Below are 17,586 nucleotides of genomic sequence, written 5' to 3'. Positions count from 1 at the left end.
CCAAAAAGTGATTATTTTTGTCTCTTTACTTGAATAATTTAGCTGAATTACATTGGTTCATTGGCCTCTCAGCTGGAAGCCTGAAGTGTTTGAATCCTGGCTATAAACATTTTTTGACTCATTTTACTGTTTATGATCACAGTTTAAAAACGTATGTAGCTTCAGTTTGTTTGAGTTATGCAATCATACTATTGCAATGGGGAAAAGTGTGTTTTATGAGCATGTGTGAGGGAAATTCCTTCTCTTTTTTGCTTTGTCACTTTTCATCATAAATCTGTGGTCTTTTTTTCTTTTCCAGGTTTGCTTAAGGTGAATACAAAAAGAGCAATAAGGAAGTGTTACTGTCCATAATGGTAAAAACCCATACAACGTGTTACTGTAACAATATCCCTTTTATACAAACATCTGGGAACAGAACACAGTAAGTACTTGCAGGAGCGTGCAAGTGTGCTATCACGTATTTGTACAGAGTATCCTTTTCATGATAAGTAAAACAAAACAAACAGGGTAATATTTATTGTGCAACGAACAACACAGGGCTGGTCAGGAGTTCAAAAAGGAAGTAGCTTTCTTTAATGCCAGTTTGGCACAGAGTTGACTTTGACTGTGGACAATTTTTGTTGCTATCTTTCCAAATTCAGAAACATGCTAAACATAGTTCAGTTCAGTTCATTTTATTAGCCATTTGCAGTATGAAAACCACATTGGAAAAAATCTGCAAGGAGCTCAAAGTGCAGTCAACATTTAAAAAGACATTTCATAATAAATAAAAAAAAACAAAACAAACAACAATCAATTAATGCCACTAAAAATACTATAATGTAAAATACTGTACAATAAAAATTCACATAAAACCACATGAAAATACTATAGGGTCAATTCAGTACAATAAAATGTCCATACAAAATTAAAGTGCCTTGTTTAGAGTCATCACAGCTTGTGGGAAGAAACTGTTCAAATGGCGAGCAGTAGAACATTTGATAGAGCGATACCTTTTCCCTGAAGGAAGCGAGGCGTCATTCACTATTGGCGAAGCTGGATTTAAGCTTTATGTGTGGACTCCAGGAGCGGCAAAGTACAGTCAATGGTCCTGCTGGCAGCGAACCACTTTGTTTAAAGCATTTTTTTCTTTCAGAGTGAGATTATGAAACCACACAGTAATACAATTGGTTCAAACACTCTCAATTACACAATAGTAGAAGTTTAAAAGAATCTTAGCATTTTGGGTGAAGTCTTGAAGCTTGCATAACAAGAAGAGGTGCTGTTTTGCTTTTTTAGCAATGTTTCTCAACAATCTGCACATCACAATCATTGATAGTAAAAAGCAACTGATTTCTGTTGTGACAAAAGTCAATAACAAGTACACCAGTTTTTGATGTGTTCAAAAGTTGTTTTCTTTACTCCATTGAACTACTTTTTCTACCTCCTCACAATAATGTGATTCATAGACTGGTCAGACTGGTCAGCTGTCAATGACCGTTGCTGACTGTCACTGACTGGTTCACTGACTGGTCAGCTGACTGACTGTCACCGACTGACTGTCGCTGTCACTGACTGACTGTCATTGACTGGTCAGCTGACTGTCACGGACTGACTGTCATTGACTGGTCAGCTGACTGTCACTGACTGGTTCGCTGACTGACTGTCACCGACTGACTGTCACTGACTGGTCAGCTGTCAATATTTATTGTTAAAAGGTATTTTTTCTGTGTTTAATACGACTAAGGTTGGCAAAAAAAGAAGAAAAACTCAATTGCAGGAATTTAAGGCAGGCAGTAGGTTTGCACTGTTCATTCAGTAACTTTTTAATCAGAACATTGGTTGCCTATCCACAGACAGCAATCAGCAATTTCAGTGCACCTATGTATATATTCTATTTTTATTGTGCAATGTCTTTTCTTGCACCAGTGTCTTCCCTCTTTCTCTCTGAACTGTGTATATATCTTCCATTTTCCATTTTTATTACACTTTCCTATTTATCTGCTGCTGGAACACTGCAAACTTCTTTTTACAGTTATTTGAGTTGGGGCGATGACGCGCTATTGACAACATAATCCAAGATGGCGGCCGACACTATGTAATAAAAGCCTTAAAAGACATGGATATAATGAAAAGAGTGGATGGACAGAAGCATAAACATGCAGACTTTCACACAGACTTATTAAACACACACGGACCTCGGTAAATGGAATAGGCTTCACCGGACGGCAGGCACTAGGACCCAGAGGCTGAGTAACTCTTCAGCCGGAAGTTGCGCAGTGCACAAGGTGAAGCCATTTTCATGTTATGGCCGTACGATCTCCATACGGAAGTAAAGCAGGGGTTTTGCAGAGCAACCAAAAGGTTTTTTGTCGCCGATCCCGTGTCCTTGCGGCTATGCCGATAACTTTTATCACAGACTACTTCGCTCTGAGCGGAATAAGATTTTGCTCGGAAGTAGTTCAAGTCCTACCTAACGGACAGATCTTTTTCCGTAGTGATCAATGACTTTACCTCCTCCACAGCCTCTCTGTCCTCTGGTGTGCCACAGGGTTCCATTCTAGGTCCAGTTTTATTTTCACTTTACATGTTGCCTCTGGGTTCAATCATTTCTAGCCATAATGTGTCCTTTCACATGTATGCAGATGATATACAAATCTACCTCCCGGTTACGCCAAACTCCAAACCATTCATGCATTCATCAGCTCATGATTAGATTACTGTAATGCACTGTATTTTAGACTTAATCAGGCCTCCATACACAGATTACATCTTGTGCAAAAGTAAATATCCCTAAGGTCAGATTGATCCCAAGGGTAAAATGTGTTAGTAATATTTGAAGATGATAGGAGGGTAAATTATTGGATGGAAAATTTGGTTTTATCTATCCCTGTCCAGTGTGTACCCCCACCTAACGCCAAATGAAAAGTGAAGATAGGCACCAGCAGACCCCTGTCACCCTGAAAAAAGGAGCAAGTCAGAAAATGAATGGATGAATGGTGTTTTGTATGCCTACTAAACAGCCACTTTACTGATGTGTACTCTCTATTCCTAACTTACTTTATTTCACATCTTTAATGTGGCCACCCTTCAATCAAAAAGGCCAGCACCTGGAGTGTGAATAACGATGCATTAATACATTTCCTTGAAAGCAATACGTAATCCATTACATTAATGCACTTCAGATGATACGTCTAAAGGAGACTTCAGAATCAGAAATAGAAGGAAGTCATCCAGTTCCCTTGATGTTATGATGTTATTGGAACATTGTGGCTTAAAAGTTTTGAACTTGCACTTACAAGGAAATGAGAGCAGCATTTTGATGCTATTATCAGAGTTCTTATATTACACGTTCACACATGCCATCCAGCTGAACAAGGAAGACACCTTAAAACGGGCAAGTCTATGCTACCATGGGAACCATCGGATTACATTAACATAATAAAACCAGTTGCAGTTACATGAATAGAGCACTTTCTAGAGTAATCACTACATCACACTTTGTTAAATATGTCGATCTTCACTAGTGAATGGCGTGCAGTCAGGAGAGACAGAGCCTATCATGTCATCAAGACATAACAATGAAACAATGAAAGAAAATCCATGTGACCGTTGAGTGTGCACACCTACAGGGGCACACTCAACGGTCACATGGATTGGTCCTCATATTGTGAGGTTGGGGGTTCGAGTCTGGTCTGTACTAGTCTATGTGTCGAAGTGTCTTTGGGCAAGACACTGGCCACGGTTACATGATGTTTTTCAATTTGGAATTATTTAAGCCAAATTAAATCATTCAGAATTAAAGTGTTCTGCTTTATGTTTACATGGAAATGGTAATTCCCGAACAAGGTTTACATGGAAAACTGGTTTATTCGGCTTTAGATAATTTTGCTTTAGGTCTGGGGGTTGGGAAGGCTCTGATTGGACAGGTTTTGAAACTGCAGCTCAACAGTAACACAGTTTCAGTTTGGAAGAAAAGAGAAGAGATAGGAACTAATCACTGGTAAATAAAGCCCATTAAAACTCCGGAAAACAATCACCAGGAATAAATATTTGCTCCCTGGTAAAGATAGTAGCTCTAACAACAGGTAAAATGATAAACTGGTGATATTACAGTCTGTAGTACATGCAGTACAGGGATGCATTTACTCCCCCTCCGGGTCCTAGTGCCAGCCCTCCGGTGAAGCCTGTTCCGTTTACCGTCCGTGTTAATAAGTCCGCGTGTGTCCGTGTGGAAGTCCGCATGCTTATGCCTCCGTCCATCTATTCTTTTTATTATATCCATGTCTTTTAAGGCTCTTATTAAATAGTCTAGGTTGGAGTCCGGGGCGTCGCCATCTTGGATTATGTCTTCACCCGCTCGTCATCGCCGCAAGTCATGAAGCGCAAAACGATCCGAATTAACCTAAAGCGGAATTACCCAACTTAAGTGTTTACAAGTAAGAGGAATTATCTTCGGAATTAAATTAGCATTAGGAATTATGTGTTTACAAGGTCAGGTTAAAGAGGAATGAACTTTTACTTCGCTTTAAAGAGGAATTGAAGCTTCTATGTAAAAGTGGCCACTGAACCCCAAGTTGCTCCCAGTGGTTGACTAGCGCCTTGCATGGCAGCTCTGTCCCATTGGTGTGTGAATGTGAGTGTGAATGAGTGGATATGTAAAGCACTTTGTGACCTCTGTCTGTGAAAGGTGCTATAGAAATAAACATTACTTACTTACTTACAGTTGCTTAATGAAAGCTGATTTTCCACACAAACAAGCATAAAACTGTCATTGGTATGAGAAAAAAGAGATTACAACTGTGTTGGGACGGACAGAAATATTTTAATGCCTTTCTTACTCACTTTGCAGCTCATTTTTCACCCAGCATAGCAAAAATATTCATATACATTCAAGATTTTACATTTATTTTCTTTAAAAAAAGGGACACATTAAGCTGCACTGTAGAAACATGATTTTCCATCAAAGAAAATGATGTGAAAATACAAATAGAACAGTCCTGGTTTGTTACCGTAAACACCACATTCAGGGTTTTGTAACATTTTATGCTCCATATCAAATGAGCTGCCTTTGACATCATCACCACTGTTCATTTAGATATCAGGTTTGTCTTCTCTGTCTTTCCACACTGTGGGGATTCTGCGATTAACACTTCATTTTTGAGAACTGCTGGAGTTGGGGACGCTGAGAACACTTTGTTCAGAGCAGGACCTGCAAAAAAGAAGGGATATTTGTGTTTATTTAACTAGTACAATGCCCATCGGATGTATGTATTCATGTGGGAACTTAAGTAGAGTTGTACTTCTATGGGACATGCGCATGATAAATTTGTTGTTTTTTTTACTCATTTTTATATTTTGTCATTTTATTTTTCTGAAATGTATGTTTATTGAAGTCTTTATGTGTATTTTTGTATCTTTCTGTTGTCTTTTTGTGCTTTTTTGTATAATTATTGTTTTTTGTTGCCATTTCAGTGTGATTCTGGAGTCATTTTCACATTTTTGTTGTCGTTTGGTGTATTTTTTTTGTAATGTATGTGTTCTTGGAGTCATTTTGTGTGTTATTGGAACTTTTTTGTGTGTATTTACAGTTATTTTGTAGGTTTTTGTTGTCATTTTGTGTGTTTCTGGAGTCGTTTTGTATATTTTTGTTACTTTCTGTAGTCATTTTGTGTACTTTTTGTATAAATATTGTTTAGTTTTTTGTTTTACTTTCCTCATTTAGTATATTTTTATTATAAACACCGTGTGTGTGTATGTGCGTGCATGCGTTCGGCGCTCGCTCTCCCTCTCTCCGCCCGTGGTGTCGGGGGCTGCATGCACAAATTGGGACTATGTGCAAGCTGCTAAAAAAGTTTAGAAACAGCCAAAATAATGCATGCACACAAACACGCGCAGTGTTTGCTGGCTCGGTTGCGTGCTCAGCGATAGTGCACACACGTGACTACGACGTGACTACGGTGTGCAGTGATTGGCTGTGGTGCGCCATGTGACTAAAGGCTCCATCAAAGGACGATTTTTTAATGAAATTATTAATTAAATGAACTATTTCAGTCCAAACAAATCCCACGTCGCACAGCTTTGAACCAAGCTACAGCTACTGTATGTAGCTAGTGTGAGCTCTGTCTGTCCCTGAGGCACAGACACACAGAGATTCCTTGCTTTAAAAGATAGATTAGGATGATCATATTACCAGTTTGCTTTTTACAGACTGACTTCTTTTTTGGATTCCCCCTTTAAAAACTGAAACAGAAAGCCATGCAATAAGATGAATGAACAAACTTATTTAAACAGTAGATAATCTATTTTTAAGTGATACAATCTCCGTATACATTATTCAGAGTTGCCAAATTGATAAAGTCCAAAAAACATTATTTGTGAAACTGGTAAATAACCCTCAAGTTATGCATGAAATCCCTCGCAGACATGTGAATAGAAGTATGATGCGTCTGTTGTGACATGTCACCAGTTAAAATGATCACCCGTTGAACTAATACACCAACAGCTAAATCTGTCTTTGTACCAGTGCCTTATCAGATTGGAATGTGATTTTCAATCACTGGTCTCAAGTTGAACCATAACATGTAGTGCGAGATTTCATTTTGAGCGGGATTATGAAAGAAGTTTGACGTATTTGTCGGTTGCTATGCTTGCTAGGCATTCAGTCCCCCATATTACTGGGAAAAAAATTGTGTGTAAATGCACTAGTCTCAAAACATGTATGAGAGGTATTTCTGTGTCATACTTAAATAAAGAGGAAAAAAAATGGTTTCGTTTTTGTTGTATGGTGTGTATAAATCATTCATTCATTATTCTGCAAAAGAAATGCTTATTTAACCATTACAGCTATTCGCCTGTTCTGACATATCACCCCTTTTTACTGCTTTTTGTAAAGACACAGCTGCAAAGTAAATGTTGTTAAGTGATAACCAAAACAACACCTGTTTTCCACAGAAGGTGCTAAAACTAACACCTCGAGGTGTGAGCAGTCACACTTTAGGTGTAAGAAGTCACACTTTACTTAACAGGAAGACAATGCCTTGTTATGTATCAAGTGTTAACCACGACCAACAACAACTAGTGTGGAAACCACCCTTTATGAACACGCCAGCTGGGCCTTGACATCTGTGTGAACTTTTGTCCTATTTTTCTATTTGCTTAGGTGGTCAGATCATGTATAATGACATATTATCATGCTTCAGGCTATATATACCACTGATTATTGTGTTCGGGGGCTTCTTTTACACGGACATTCTAGTTGTTCATGAAACCCCCTTCTTTCTCTATCGGCTGATAGTTTAAGACTTTGATGCTTTGAAACTTTTTGATTGACTTTTGATTTTTGTAAACCTATAATAAAAATTCATTAACTATTAAGAAGCCTAATTGATTAAATTACCCGCCTGCAAACACCCACATCTGAGACGGCGCCTGAGTGGAGGACACACTTCTAGGCCTCTGGTAAGTGAGCCTGCCCTTGGTATCCTCTTAACAGGGGTGTCCGGGGTGGGCTAACTCATGCTGTTGTAAAAAGAGTTGTTTCCAGCTTCGACCTATTTTGGATGGGTCCTAATATCAATCCCACAAAACTATAGCGAGACTACTCATAAACCTAAAATATGATAGACATCCAATAGGAGAAAGTACACTTAGTCCTTTTCTTTATTAGATAACAATAATAGAGAATAGGCAGCCAGCTTCGGAGACAAGGTAGAGGGAGAATTCTTGTTTGAGTAAGACAGTTTTAGATCCCCTGCCGTCATAAAGTCCCGCGGACTAAAGACAGTTTTCCGTTTCAGAATGTGAATTCCATATTTACGGTAAACATCTATCTTCTATTAACTCTAAAAGGCAGTTTTTGTAGATTTTCTACATCTTATGTGGAGGGAAGTCATTACCTATATCTTACTGCAGTACTACAGTCTAATGTTTTTTTTTTTTTCCCCATCAGTTTTTGGTATAAAGGGTCAAAATGAAAACCTGTAAAACCAACCTTTTAACAGCACAAGTAGCGTGAAAGTAGTAATTATAAGAGCAGCGAGGCAAACACCCACTGCAACAGCAATCCAGTTCAGTTTCTGTTTATTCTGATTGGAGACGACTCCTCTCGTATCTGGTAAATCACATGTGAAGGCATTTATCATTATTTATTTTTGCACTAAGGTCAACATTTTGTTGTTTTCGGGCACTAATGTTTAACAGGGGAGTATTTCATCAAAGTGTTCTCAGTAGAGCCAGGCTTATGGTTTAAACCTGGTTTAGCTAAGCCTTCTGTGACCATGCTGGCTTTTACCATTTCATCAAACTCTTCTCAGCTTCAATCTCCCCAGCTGAGCCAAGCAAGCTGACAGCATTTAGCTTAAGTTCACGTCCTCATTAGACACACAAGATCGATCACAGATTTAATGATTAGAGAGTGATGGCGCATGCGCTGCAGCTTTTACGATGAATGAGAAGCCAATAGGAACCATTGCTGAGACCAAAAGATCGTGACGTCAGAAAAGTCGATTTAGCGTAACATGGCCCCTTTAATCTCTGATCAATGAATGGACACATTTATACCGGTAAACGGAGGCGATGGATGCACATGTATCCTTAAATATTACTACTAATAGTTTAAACACATGGAGACTGTGATATCTCATTAAAAATACGGTACATTTTAAACATGTCATAAGGCAATTGTCATTTGTATGGATTTAAAATCATATTAAAACATTTACCATGATATTCTGCTTAATTTCCTTTTAAAATAGCGCATTAAAGCGGTATAAAAAAAAAAAAGTATAACAGAATTTTTTCCTTTTGTAGGTCTTTAGTGAGTGTTTTAAAGCATCACTACATGACTTCTTTCATAATGATGACGTGGTTTCATGAGAGTGCGTCACGTTGATGAAACCGCCATTCCAGTTAGAACCCGGCTTAACGGAGCCAGACTCTCAGGTTTAACCTGGACTTAACCCTGAGCTGGGTTTAATGAAATACCCCTCAGATTGAAAGAAAAGGTGTTGATGTACACAGGTAGAAGCAGAAACCTTACTTACTGCAGTTGTTGAAACACTGGTTGATGGTAACACCGTAGTTTACATCAAGTCTCTTCACCTATAACAGGTGAATTTAAGGTCATCACTTTGATAAATGTGATTTAAAAAAAAACACACAATGCTATCTTGGAGGATCAGTAAACACACAAACATACCTGGAGACAGAAGTTGCAATTATCTGATGGGATAATTGATTTGGAGACTTTGTGTTTTTCCTGTGGAAACAACAAAGTTCAAATGTCTATCAGTGAAAGACACAAAACATGCATTTGAACATCCCAACATTTGCACATGCTTGAACAAATATATAAAGTGTGGTATTTTGTGTGTGTATGTGTGTGTGTTGCTGATAATATTTATTGTATCCAACCAATAAAAAGGTAATTCTGTGCAGAAAAAAAAAAAGTAAAAAAAATAAATATGTGATGAGAAGATAAAGGTTACCTAAGAACTGTTTAACATATCTCAATAACAGCCCAATGTATTTTACCCACCATACACCATATTCCCATAGCTGTTTTTTTCTAATTATTGGTGCAACCTTCTGTGTTATTAGTGCCCCCAAATATATCATGTAATATAGTGATACACAATATTTCCTGCATGTTGTCGGTATTGGCCAACATTGGCTTTAAATGTAGATATCGGACATTGGCCGTTCTATCTATATAATTAACCAATTAAATAACAGGCTTTGCTTCCTTGATCAATCCATAGACGTCATATACATAGGCGCCTCATCATCCGTAGAGAGGCGTGACTAAGTGCCGCCATATTGCTTGTTTTTAAATCAATGGAGGTGGGAGGCAATCAACAATCTCAAAGTAGAGTTATTCACTGAATTTACTGATTTGGAAACTCATTTTTTGTGTCATATATAGCTGTGACACAAAATGCTTGGATCTTGTAAAAATGCTGTTTTTACCACTAAATACAACATTTAAGTTGGTTAGTAAATGTTTTAAGTAGGTTAGGCTGCAAGTATCTGAAGTGTTTTTCTTATTTTGCACAAGAAATGATGACTGATCTTAGATAATAGTCTGCTTTGTCTTGTGTCTACATTTGCCAGCGGACCAACATGATAAAGAGTGCAGAATAATTCTGTATTTTAATCCCACTACAGAAACTAGATGATCTCTGCAAATAGGTGTGAGGGAAAAATATTGGCATCGATTATCGGCCAAATTAACTGTAAACTATTGGCATATTGGATATCGCACACTTTGTTGAATAAAGAGCATGACTGCCATGAATATCAATGTGCCACTCCTCAACTGCTAGATCTTTAATCACAAAGGAAGTTTTGTCCACAAGTCACCCAAAGAACCAACGTGATAACACCAACAGCATGTGTGCCTTTTCAACAGAAAACAGGCACTAATCTCCAGATGAAGCAGTGATTTTAGAAATGTGTATTTCTAGAAAAGCGATACCTACCACATGCATGGAGTGTGTTTTGTTGCTGTGACAATCAGGAGAGGCTGCAGATTTCTCACACAGTTCCAATAAAAACACCCCAGTGACCTGAGACCAAATGGTCACCTCTTTGTTACCCTGCTGTGAAAACACATCCACCTTCCATCCTGAGAAAAAATGGACATTTATGAGTATGTGGTGCAGAGATAGTATCATAGTAGTACAGAGTGTAGGTAATCAGATAGATTGTGATAAGCATGTGAAGAATAAATAAATGTGTCACCTTGAAAACTGTCTGCAAATGGACACTTAGTCCAGGACCCAGAGCTTGTGGTAAACTGAAAAAGTTAAAAATCCAATTTAAAAATGTTTTTCCAAGTTTGCAAGATCTAAAAGTTACTCCAGTTACCTACATTTTGTTCACAATCTAATAATGTCAAATTTGCAAATTGGCTGGATCGTGAATATACCTTCATGCAGAGGTGAGGATGTGGGTCCACTCTGCTAAATGTTATCTGAAAATAAATGATCAGATCCAGTATCAGACCACAATACCAGCACTCGCATGTAAGATATTTGGATGAGAACGGATAGGTTTGTACCTTGTTTTTGCTGGCATCATGGGAAGACTCGGGCAGATTCACGCAGACACTGTCCTCTTTTTTCTGACACAGTGAAACCACAGCACTGACTGGACAAGCTGGCTCCCATATGAGAGCATCCTCAAATGGGTTAAAAGTTACTCCGGTCCACAGTTCCTCAAGACCTAGAGACAAAAGACTTTTTAAAAGATTGTCGCATGTCAGGTTAAATGCTTTTTTTTTGGAGCAAAGGGACTCACGGTCTTTGAACGGGCAGACTTGGACTCTTGGGGCGTCCATCACAGCTGACCAACCCTGTGAAAAGTGTTTACATACAGTAAGTGACGGAGCTCGATATGATGAGTATCATGAATGCATACAAAAGGGATGGAGACTTACCTCAATACAGAGGCAGGGAAAAGGTTGGGAGTATGAAAGAACGGCACTTTTTACAGGTTGTTCTTTTTTTATCTGCAACACAAACATAGTTTAAACCTCTGTGATGATGCTTGGGATATATTCTCTTTGTTGCAGAGGTGGTAACAAGTCACTGTTTCTCAAGTCTCAAGTAAGTCATGTCATGTCACTAAAGTCCAGAGTCAAGTCCTAAGTCAAGACAATGGTAAGTCCTTTTAATTTGAGGATGCTCTGTCTAAACTCTGTAGATTTGGCTAATCCTGATGATTCCAACATGTACCTGCTTTGCACGTTATAGTAATATGATAATCATCACATGAATGCTCTTTAGATGATTCGTCGAAAGGTGTATAATAAAACTTAGAAATGTCTTTGAAATCATTTATATCAACTTTTAAGTTTCAAATACACATCCTCAAAATGTTTGCATCTGCACAACTTGCAATTAATCAGAGGTTCTTTATGTATTATTCTGTTAAACTAATCTTTATTCTTTAGATATTGCAAAAAAAAATGAATAGCAAATAATTAGTAAGGGTCTGTTTGTACAAACACAAGCACTTTTATAGCACGTCATCAGTGCAATGGTGAACAACCATTAGGTGAAAGATGAACCATTAAAAACGACTTTACTTTTTCATCAGCTAAAAACTACCCGCCAATGGAAAGTCTCACCAGTGTGTTGCTTCCTGTTCCGAAGCAAATGAAACTCTTGTAGCACAGACGGAGATTGTAGTCATGATCGTCCAACATGCCTGACACGCTGATGCTCAACTCCTTCTTCTCAGGGTTTTCACTATATGACAGTTGGCCAGCTACAGGATGAGGAGAACAAGATGCTTTTATCAACAACAAGGAACATGAACAACAAAATTACAAGTTGGAGTGGAAGGTTGTACCCTTACATCCTGGATTCAGAAGGAAAAGCTCACAAACACTACACACAGAAAGATAACATGGGAATAACGCCAGAACGTCTTACTGTGAGGTAGTGCTAACCTTTAAACCACTACATTGCCAAACTTTCTTAAGAGCATCAAAGTCTTTGAACATTTTGCAAAAAGAACATCTATTCATCTGTCTGTCTTCTATCTGCTTATCCTGATAAGCAGCTAGATGCCGTAGATGAACTCAGGTGTCCAGATGTCTGACAGAGACAACCACTGGCGTACGCACACACACGTATTCCTTTTTCTTTTTTTTTAATGCACATTTTAACTAAAACACATTTTCTGGATATCAGTTCCTCAAGGAAACATACAGAAATGTCCACAGCCAAGGTTCTGGTTCAAGCTCTGTTTAGCATTTTGATTTTTTAATCCAAGAACCTTAGTGTTCCCTGGCATATCCAGTGACACTGAGGTGGACGCAACATCAGAATAGGGATGTATTGTATTGAATACTTGAGAACTATTGCAAATGTAGCCATAGCTAAGAAAGAAAGAAAGTGGCATCCTAGCTCGACTGTTTGAGAACTTGCACAGAAATGTCAAAATGGCAATTAAATAAATATCTAATGGACCTTCTAGCTGATGATGTTAGGTGTCAAAACCCAACACAAAAAACACAAACAGAGCTTGAACCAGAAGCTTGGCTCAGGACACGCAAAGGCGTTTGGAACTTCTGAGTCACACAAACATGTTTCCCATGAAGATATGATAGGAACGTTTTAGTTTTTCTATTCAGGCCTTTAAATAGAAGCTCAAATGGCAAATTCTTGACATGAGGATTGTTCTGTGTACTCACTGATGCATTCTGGGACATGCCTACTCAGATCATCACTGCGGCAACCTGGAGAAAAAAATATATATAAAGAGAAAGCCATTTTAAATCAAAATATGGGATGAACACAAACAACTCACATGTGTAGACATTTTACATATTAACTGTGATATATACACTCAATCATTTAATGTAAGTAATATTTAGAAGCCTTGGATTAGCCTGATGTGAGCTGTTTGTACCAGTTTTAAGGAAACCCTATTGTATTCCATGACATTCACTGACATCAGCAAATCAAGTGCCTGTGCATGTGTGCCAATATATGAAATCCATACCTGGTGTGTAGTAGGTGTCAGTAAAAGTTACGCCACAGTAGCTTGGCATCGTTTTCACAGTCACGTACACTTGTTGGTTTGGAACCACTTCAGAGCAATCATTGGTTACTTTCACCTGTAACACACACACAATAAACACACCTAATATTGTATCTTATACTAACCAGCTTAAATTCTTAATGACAATAATTACATTAAAGATGATATTGATAAGAAGAAGAGGAATATTACACTACCAGCTGTTGTGACATGTTCTGTCTTGATTTTTTCGTAAACCTTACACTTCGACACCTCATTATCATCCCTGCTGTGGCGGTGCATATCGACAGGCCCTGGATGGAATCTATAGAAAAAAGGTAAGAATAATGTGCCATAATAACACTTTTATTCTCTTTAGTTTTGTTTTGTGCATTCAGGTCAACATTAGCTTTCATCCAGGTTTGGGTGGTTCACAATGTAATGGTGTAAGAAAAATGGTTTGCCAGGTTGCATTTTGCCTTGTTCCTATTGATATTTTGAACATCTGTACCAAAATCTGAACCAATATAACGTCCGTAAAGGGTGGAACACTTTTACTCAATTATTATTGCTCAACCAAAGAATGCGTAACTTTCACAAATATCAGAAACTTTTACGATATAAAGATAAGTATGGACATGAACCGTTTCTCCCTGTATTTATACTTAATGAGTAAGAATCTAATGTTCTTACATTAGGTTTCAGGAACAGTTCAAACAAATGTGTAGCGATGGACTCCATTTTTGGTAAAGATGCTTACAATGTTTACATGAACCAGGCAAAAAGCAATCTGTCAAAACGATTTTGTGAACTACCCTAATCCAGATGTCACAGAGTAAAATTGTTTTACAAGATCAAAGAGAATTCCGCTGAAATCCTCTTGTTTTGAAAATCACAACAAGATAAATGACTTGTTCCTTTTGTTCCAAGAACTTATCAAATTACTGTATTATTATATTACCTTCAAGCCTGTTAGTTCAGAATGCCATTCATATTGAGCAAAGCAGCGATTCAAAAGACACTGATAAAATCTTAAATGTTTTATCTATTACATCTGTTTACTTCAATGATTCCCTGATCTCGTGTCCAATAGGCTGCCGCGTGTGTTAGAACAACTCATATATAGACATACCTGTAAGTTGCAAATGGGTTGTAACCCTGAGGTGTAGTGAGCACTTTTTCCTGCCAGTGCATCTCATGACTGTTGAGAGGCTAACATTGTGGAAAACAGAGGTAGTGTTCAGGCCCTCAGTCGGATTATGACACGGAAGTGAAATAAAATCTAGAAAACAAGCAGGAAAAGTGTGTCACACAATTATTGCTCTATAGTGATGTTAAATAAACTTTCACTTTTACTTCTACTTTATGGTTCAATTCAAGGTTATTAAAAAAACCTTGGATTTTCATAAGTTTGTGACTTAAGTGAGAAATAAAGGTTACGTGCTCATTGAAGACCTGGATGAGGTTTTATTGTGACTTTTGTTTCTTTATTGTAACATAGTGGCTAATTCTGAGTGAACAATAACACTAGTTAATCATTAAAGACCTCTTGTCTTCTCCATTATCAATTATGAACTCTATTTTACTCAACAAAAAATGAAATAACAAACAGTAAAATAAAAAGTTAAATTTTAAAACCTGAAACATTTAAATTGATTTAGTAACCAAAGTCATCCAAGTCATTGTATACATTTAAATAAACAAATGAATTCATAAATAAAAAACTGTATAGACTATATTACTGTATATCATGGGCTTTGTAAGTCAATATGCCATTATGTTCTACCTCCATGTATTACTGCAGGTGTAAACTCGATACTCACAATCTGGCTTGGACTTGCAATGAAGACCCTGCAAAGAGGGAAAACAAGCAGATATACATTGAGTCAACATGCCCAGGTTTCAGCACTTCTTTGTGCAGTTAAAATGTCTCCTGCAGTGGAAACGACTTTCCTGGTTGAATGAAAGTTATTATTATTATTTCTTTTTTTTTCTTTTTTTTTTTAAATAAAAAAAAAATTGATATGGATGCATTTAGAATCAATCCGAGAATCGCGCGATGTAATATCGATGTAAAAGAAGATATGACTGGGATTTTCACTGCATGATATTTAATAAAATGGGCCATCACCTGACAGTTTGCATGCATATCATGATGGAAATAGAAATGCTACAGAATATTTCTACAAAACACTTAGGAAATCACGCCAAAAAGGGCAGAAAATTAATTTGATTAATTTGAATTAGATTCAGAGTAATTTCAACTATGTTTTCAAAACTGATATTTTGACACTTTAAAAAACAAAATGAAATAAAAACAGGTAACTTTTTTAACAGGATCGAAAAAAGTTTGTACAGAAAATAACAGAATAGAGCCTTGTTTCAATGCACAGCATAAACATTCATCATGATAGCCTGATGTTACTTTGTGCTGATGATTTACCTGAGAACAGTGTGTGGCACAATTCTCTATCCTCTCCAGTCCCATCTCTCCTGATGAAGCTCCAAGCAGTGCAAAGAATGAGTAAACAATAACCAACTCCTCCCACTGGAACATTATGATTATTATTATTATAGCTTAGTTATTCCAGCGATGTGTCCTCTTTTGTTCAAATTCCTCCTCTAATCCTAGTGTCCTCCTGCTATGCTGAGTGCTGCGCTGTGCTGTGCTGAGGAGAATGGTGAACGTTAAAATAGTGTTGAGTCAGAGGCGGAGCTCCTTATCAACCTGGAGGCTTATTTTCTTCCATGATGATGTCCTCACATGTCAGATATACCATTGGTTAACGCCCCTTTTTATACATTTTACAAGTTTCTGTTTGACTTTCTATTCAACTTCGAATAGTGGACAAAAACAGCTTCAACACTTCATCCAAAGCATCTTGTCAAACAACATGTGCGTAGATATTTATCAAAGTACTATTTGTAAAATTAGCATATATTATGTCAGCATTTGTTTAAAAAACAAAACAAGATTTTATAAAGTACATATTATCATATATAAAGTACATATTATCATACATAAAGTACATATTATCATATACAAAGTATACATTATAGGCATATAAATTGATATGCCTTTAAAATGTGTATACACATTAATACAAAAATAAATAAAATAGAAATAGATATGAAAAGGAAAACCTTTTAAATACATATACTCATAAATACAAAATAAATAAACAAACATACAAAAAAAGAGATGAGAAAAGGAAAGCCTTTGAAAGACATATACACGTCATTCTCAACAGTGACTCCCTCAGGCCTTCTGGCTGTAATTACGCAACATCTATTTCTAAGTTGAACTTTGATCTAAAAACATTTTTTTATGATTCTTTCTTGCAGTTTATTGGCAACACTAAAGCATTAGAAACAGATACTGATTGATCCACCTGTTTGTTATGTACGTACGTAGATGCTCCATGATCTATACTGATGACTCAAGAGTCAGATGACCCAGACGCCAACTCATGACAGTATGACTGAGTTGTATGAATAAGACAATGACTCAGGACTTTTTCTTTGTCAAAGCAAACGTGAGTCCATAGCATGCATCATGTGTTTGATACTGGTAGAAACTGGTATCCAGGGGCACGGGAGAACATGCAAACTCCATATCAAAAGGTCCAATACCAAACACAGGGCCTTCATGTTTTTAGAAAGAAGTGCTAACTCTAACCACACTGCCTTTTCCTGTTCTAACAAGTTACTGTCGGGCCATTGGAGTACAGTTAGAAATAAGCTTCAGTTATTTAGATGCACTAAACCAGCAGGGCAGTGGTTGTCAAGGACCAGGAACCTTGACCTTCACCATTACACCACTAAATGCACACGCGTCAGACACAAAAATGCCTTTTCTGATCTTTTTTGTTTTTTTTTATGGTTGTTGTAGTTAACATTTCAAAGTTCTGAGTGAGTTTTATTCAGATTTCTGCTTCAGTGAAGGCAGTCCATAGGTGGGAACCTCTAGGTACCACACGATACGATACGATACGATACACGATAACGATTATCTCACGATATGACAATACTGCGATTATCAATATATTGGTCAGAAATCAATCTACGATAATC

The 17,586-nt window shown here is 37.3% G+C and overlaps 1 protein-coding gene across 4 annotated transcripts; it reads right to left on the bottom strand.

Moving 5' to 3' along the window:
- Positions 1-4,792: 4,792 nt before the first annotated feature.
- il17rel (interleukin 17 receptor E-like) lies at positions 4,793-16,187 on the bottom strand. 4 transcript variants are annotated; one of them, XM_028450239.1, is made up of 18 exons: positions 15,956-16,187; positions 15,336-15,363; positions 14,645-14,794; positions 13,731-13,837; positions 13,495-13,609; positions 13,184-13,228; positions 12,113-12,252; positions 11,420-11,491; positions 11,281-11,335; positions 11,042-11,205; positions 10,910-10,954; positions 10,723-10,777; positions 10,461-10,606; positions 9,179-9,238; positions 9,024-9,081; positions 7,973-8,092; positions 6,173-6,222; positions 4,793-5,191 (listed from the first exon to the last, which is right to left on the bottom strand). In XM_028450239.1, exons 1-18 carry the CDS (start codon positions 16,067-16,069, stop codon positions 5,180-5,182), a joined length of 1,536 nt encoding a protein of 511 aa, XP_028306040.1. In that variant the 5' UTR covers positions 16,070-16,187; the 3' UTR covers positions 4,793-5,179. The 4 variants fall into 4 exon arrangements, with proteins under 4 accessions (XP_028306040.1, XP_028306039.1, XP_028306042.1 ...); XM_028450238.1 differs by lacking the exon at positions 6,173-6,222; XM_028450241.1 differs by lacking the exon at positions 7,973-8,092.
- Between the last annotated feature and the right edge of the window lie 1,399 nt (positions 16,188-17,586).

This window comes from Gouania willdenowi, chromosome 6, assembly GCF_900634775.1.
Source record: "Gouania willdenowi chromosome 6, fGouWil2.1, whole genome shotgun sequence".
Lineage (NCBI taxonomy): Eukaryota > Metazoa > Chordata > Actinopteri > Blenniiformes > Gobiesocidae > Gouania > Gouania willdenowi.
The sequence above is the reverse complement of the archived record's forward strand: the minus strand, read 5'-3'. Positions and strand labels throughout refer to the sequence as shown.

Excerpts from the sequence above, each read along its gene's own strand:
- il17rel (XM_028450238.1), bottom strand. The coding sequence starts at position 16,069 with ATGTTCCAGTGGGAGGAGTTGGTTATTGTTTACTCATTCTTTGCACTG. Across the intron at positions 13,610-13,730 it reads AGAACATGTCACAACAGCTG|GTGAAAGTAACCAATGATTG; the intron begins GTAGTGTAATAT and ends TGTGTGTTACAG. Across the intron at positions 5,192-7,972 it reads GCTACTTGTGCTGTTAAAAG|GTCCTGCTCTGAACAAAGTG; the intron begins GTTGGTTTTACA and ends TCTTTTTTGCAG.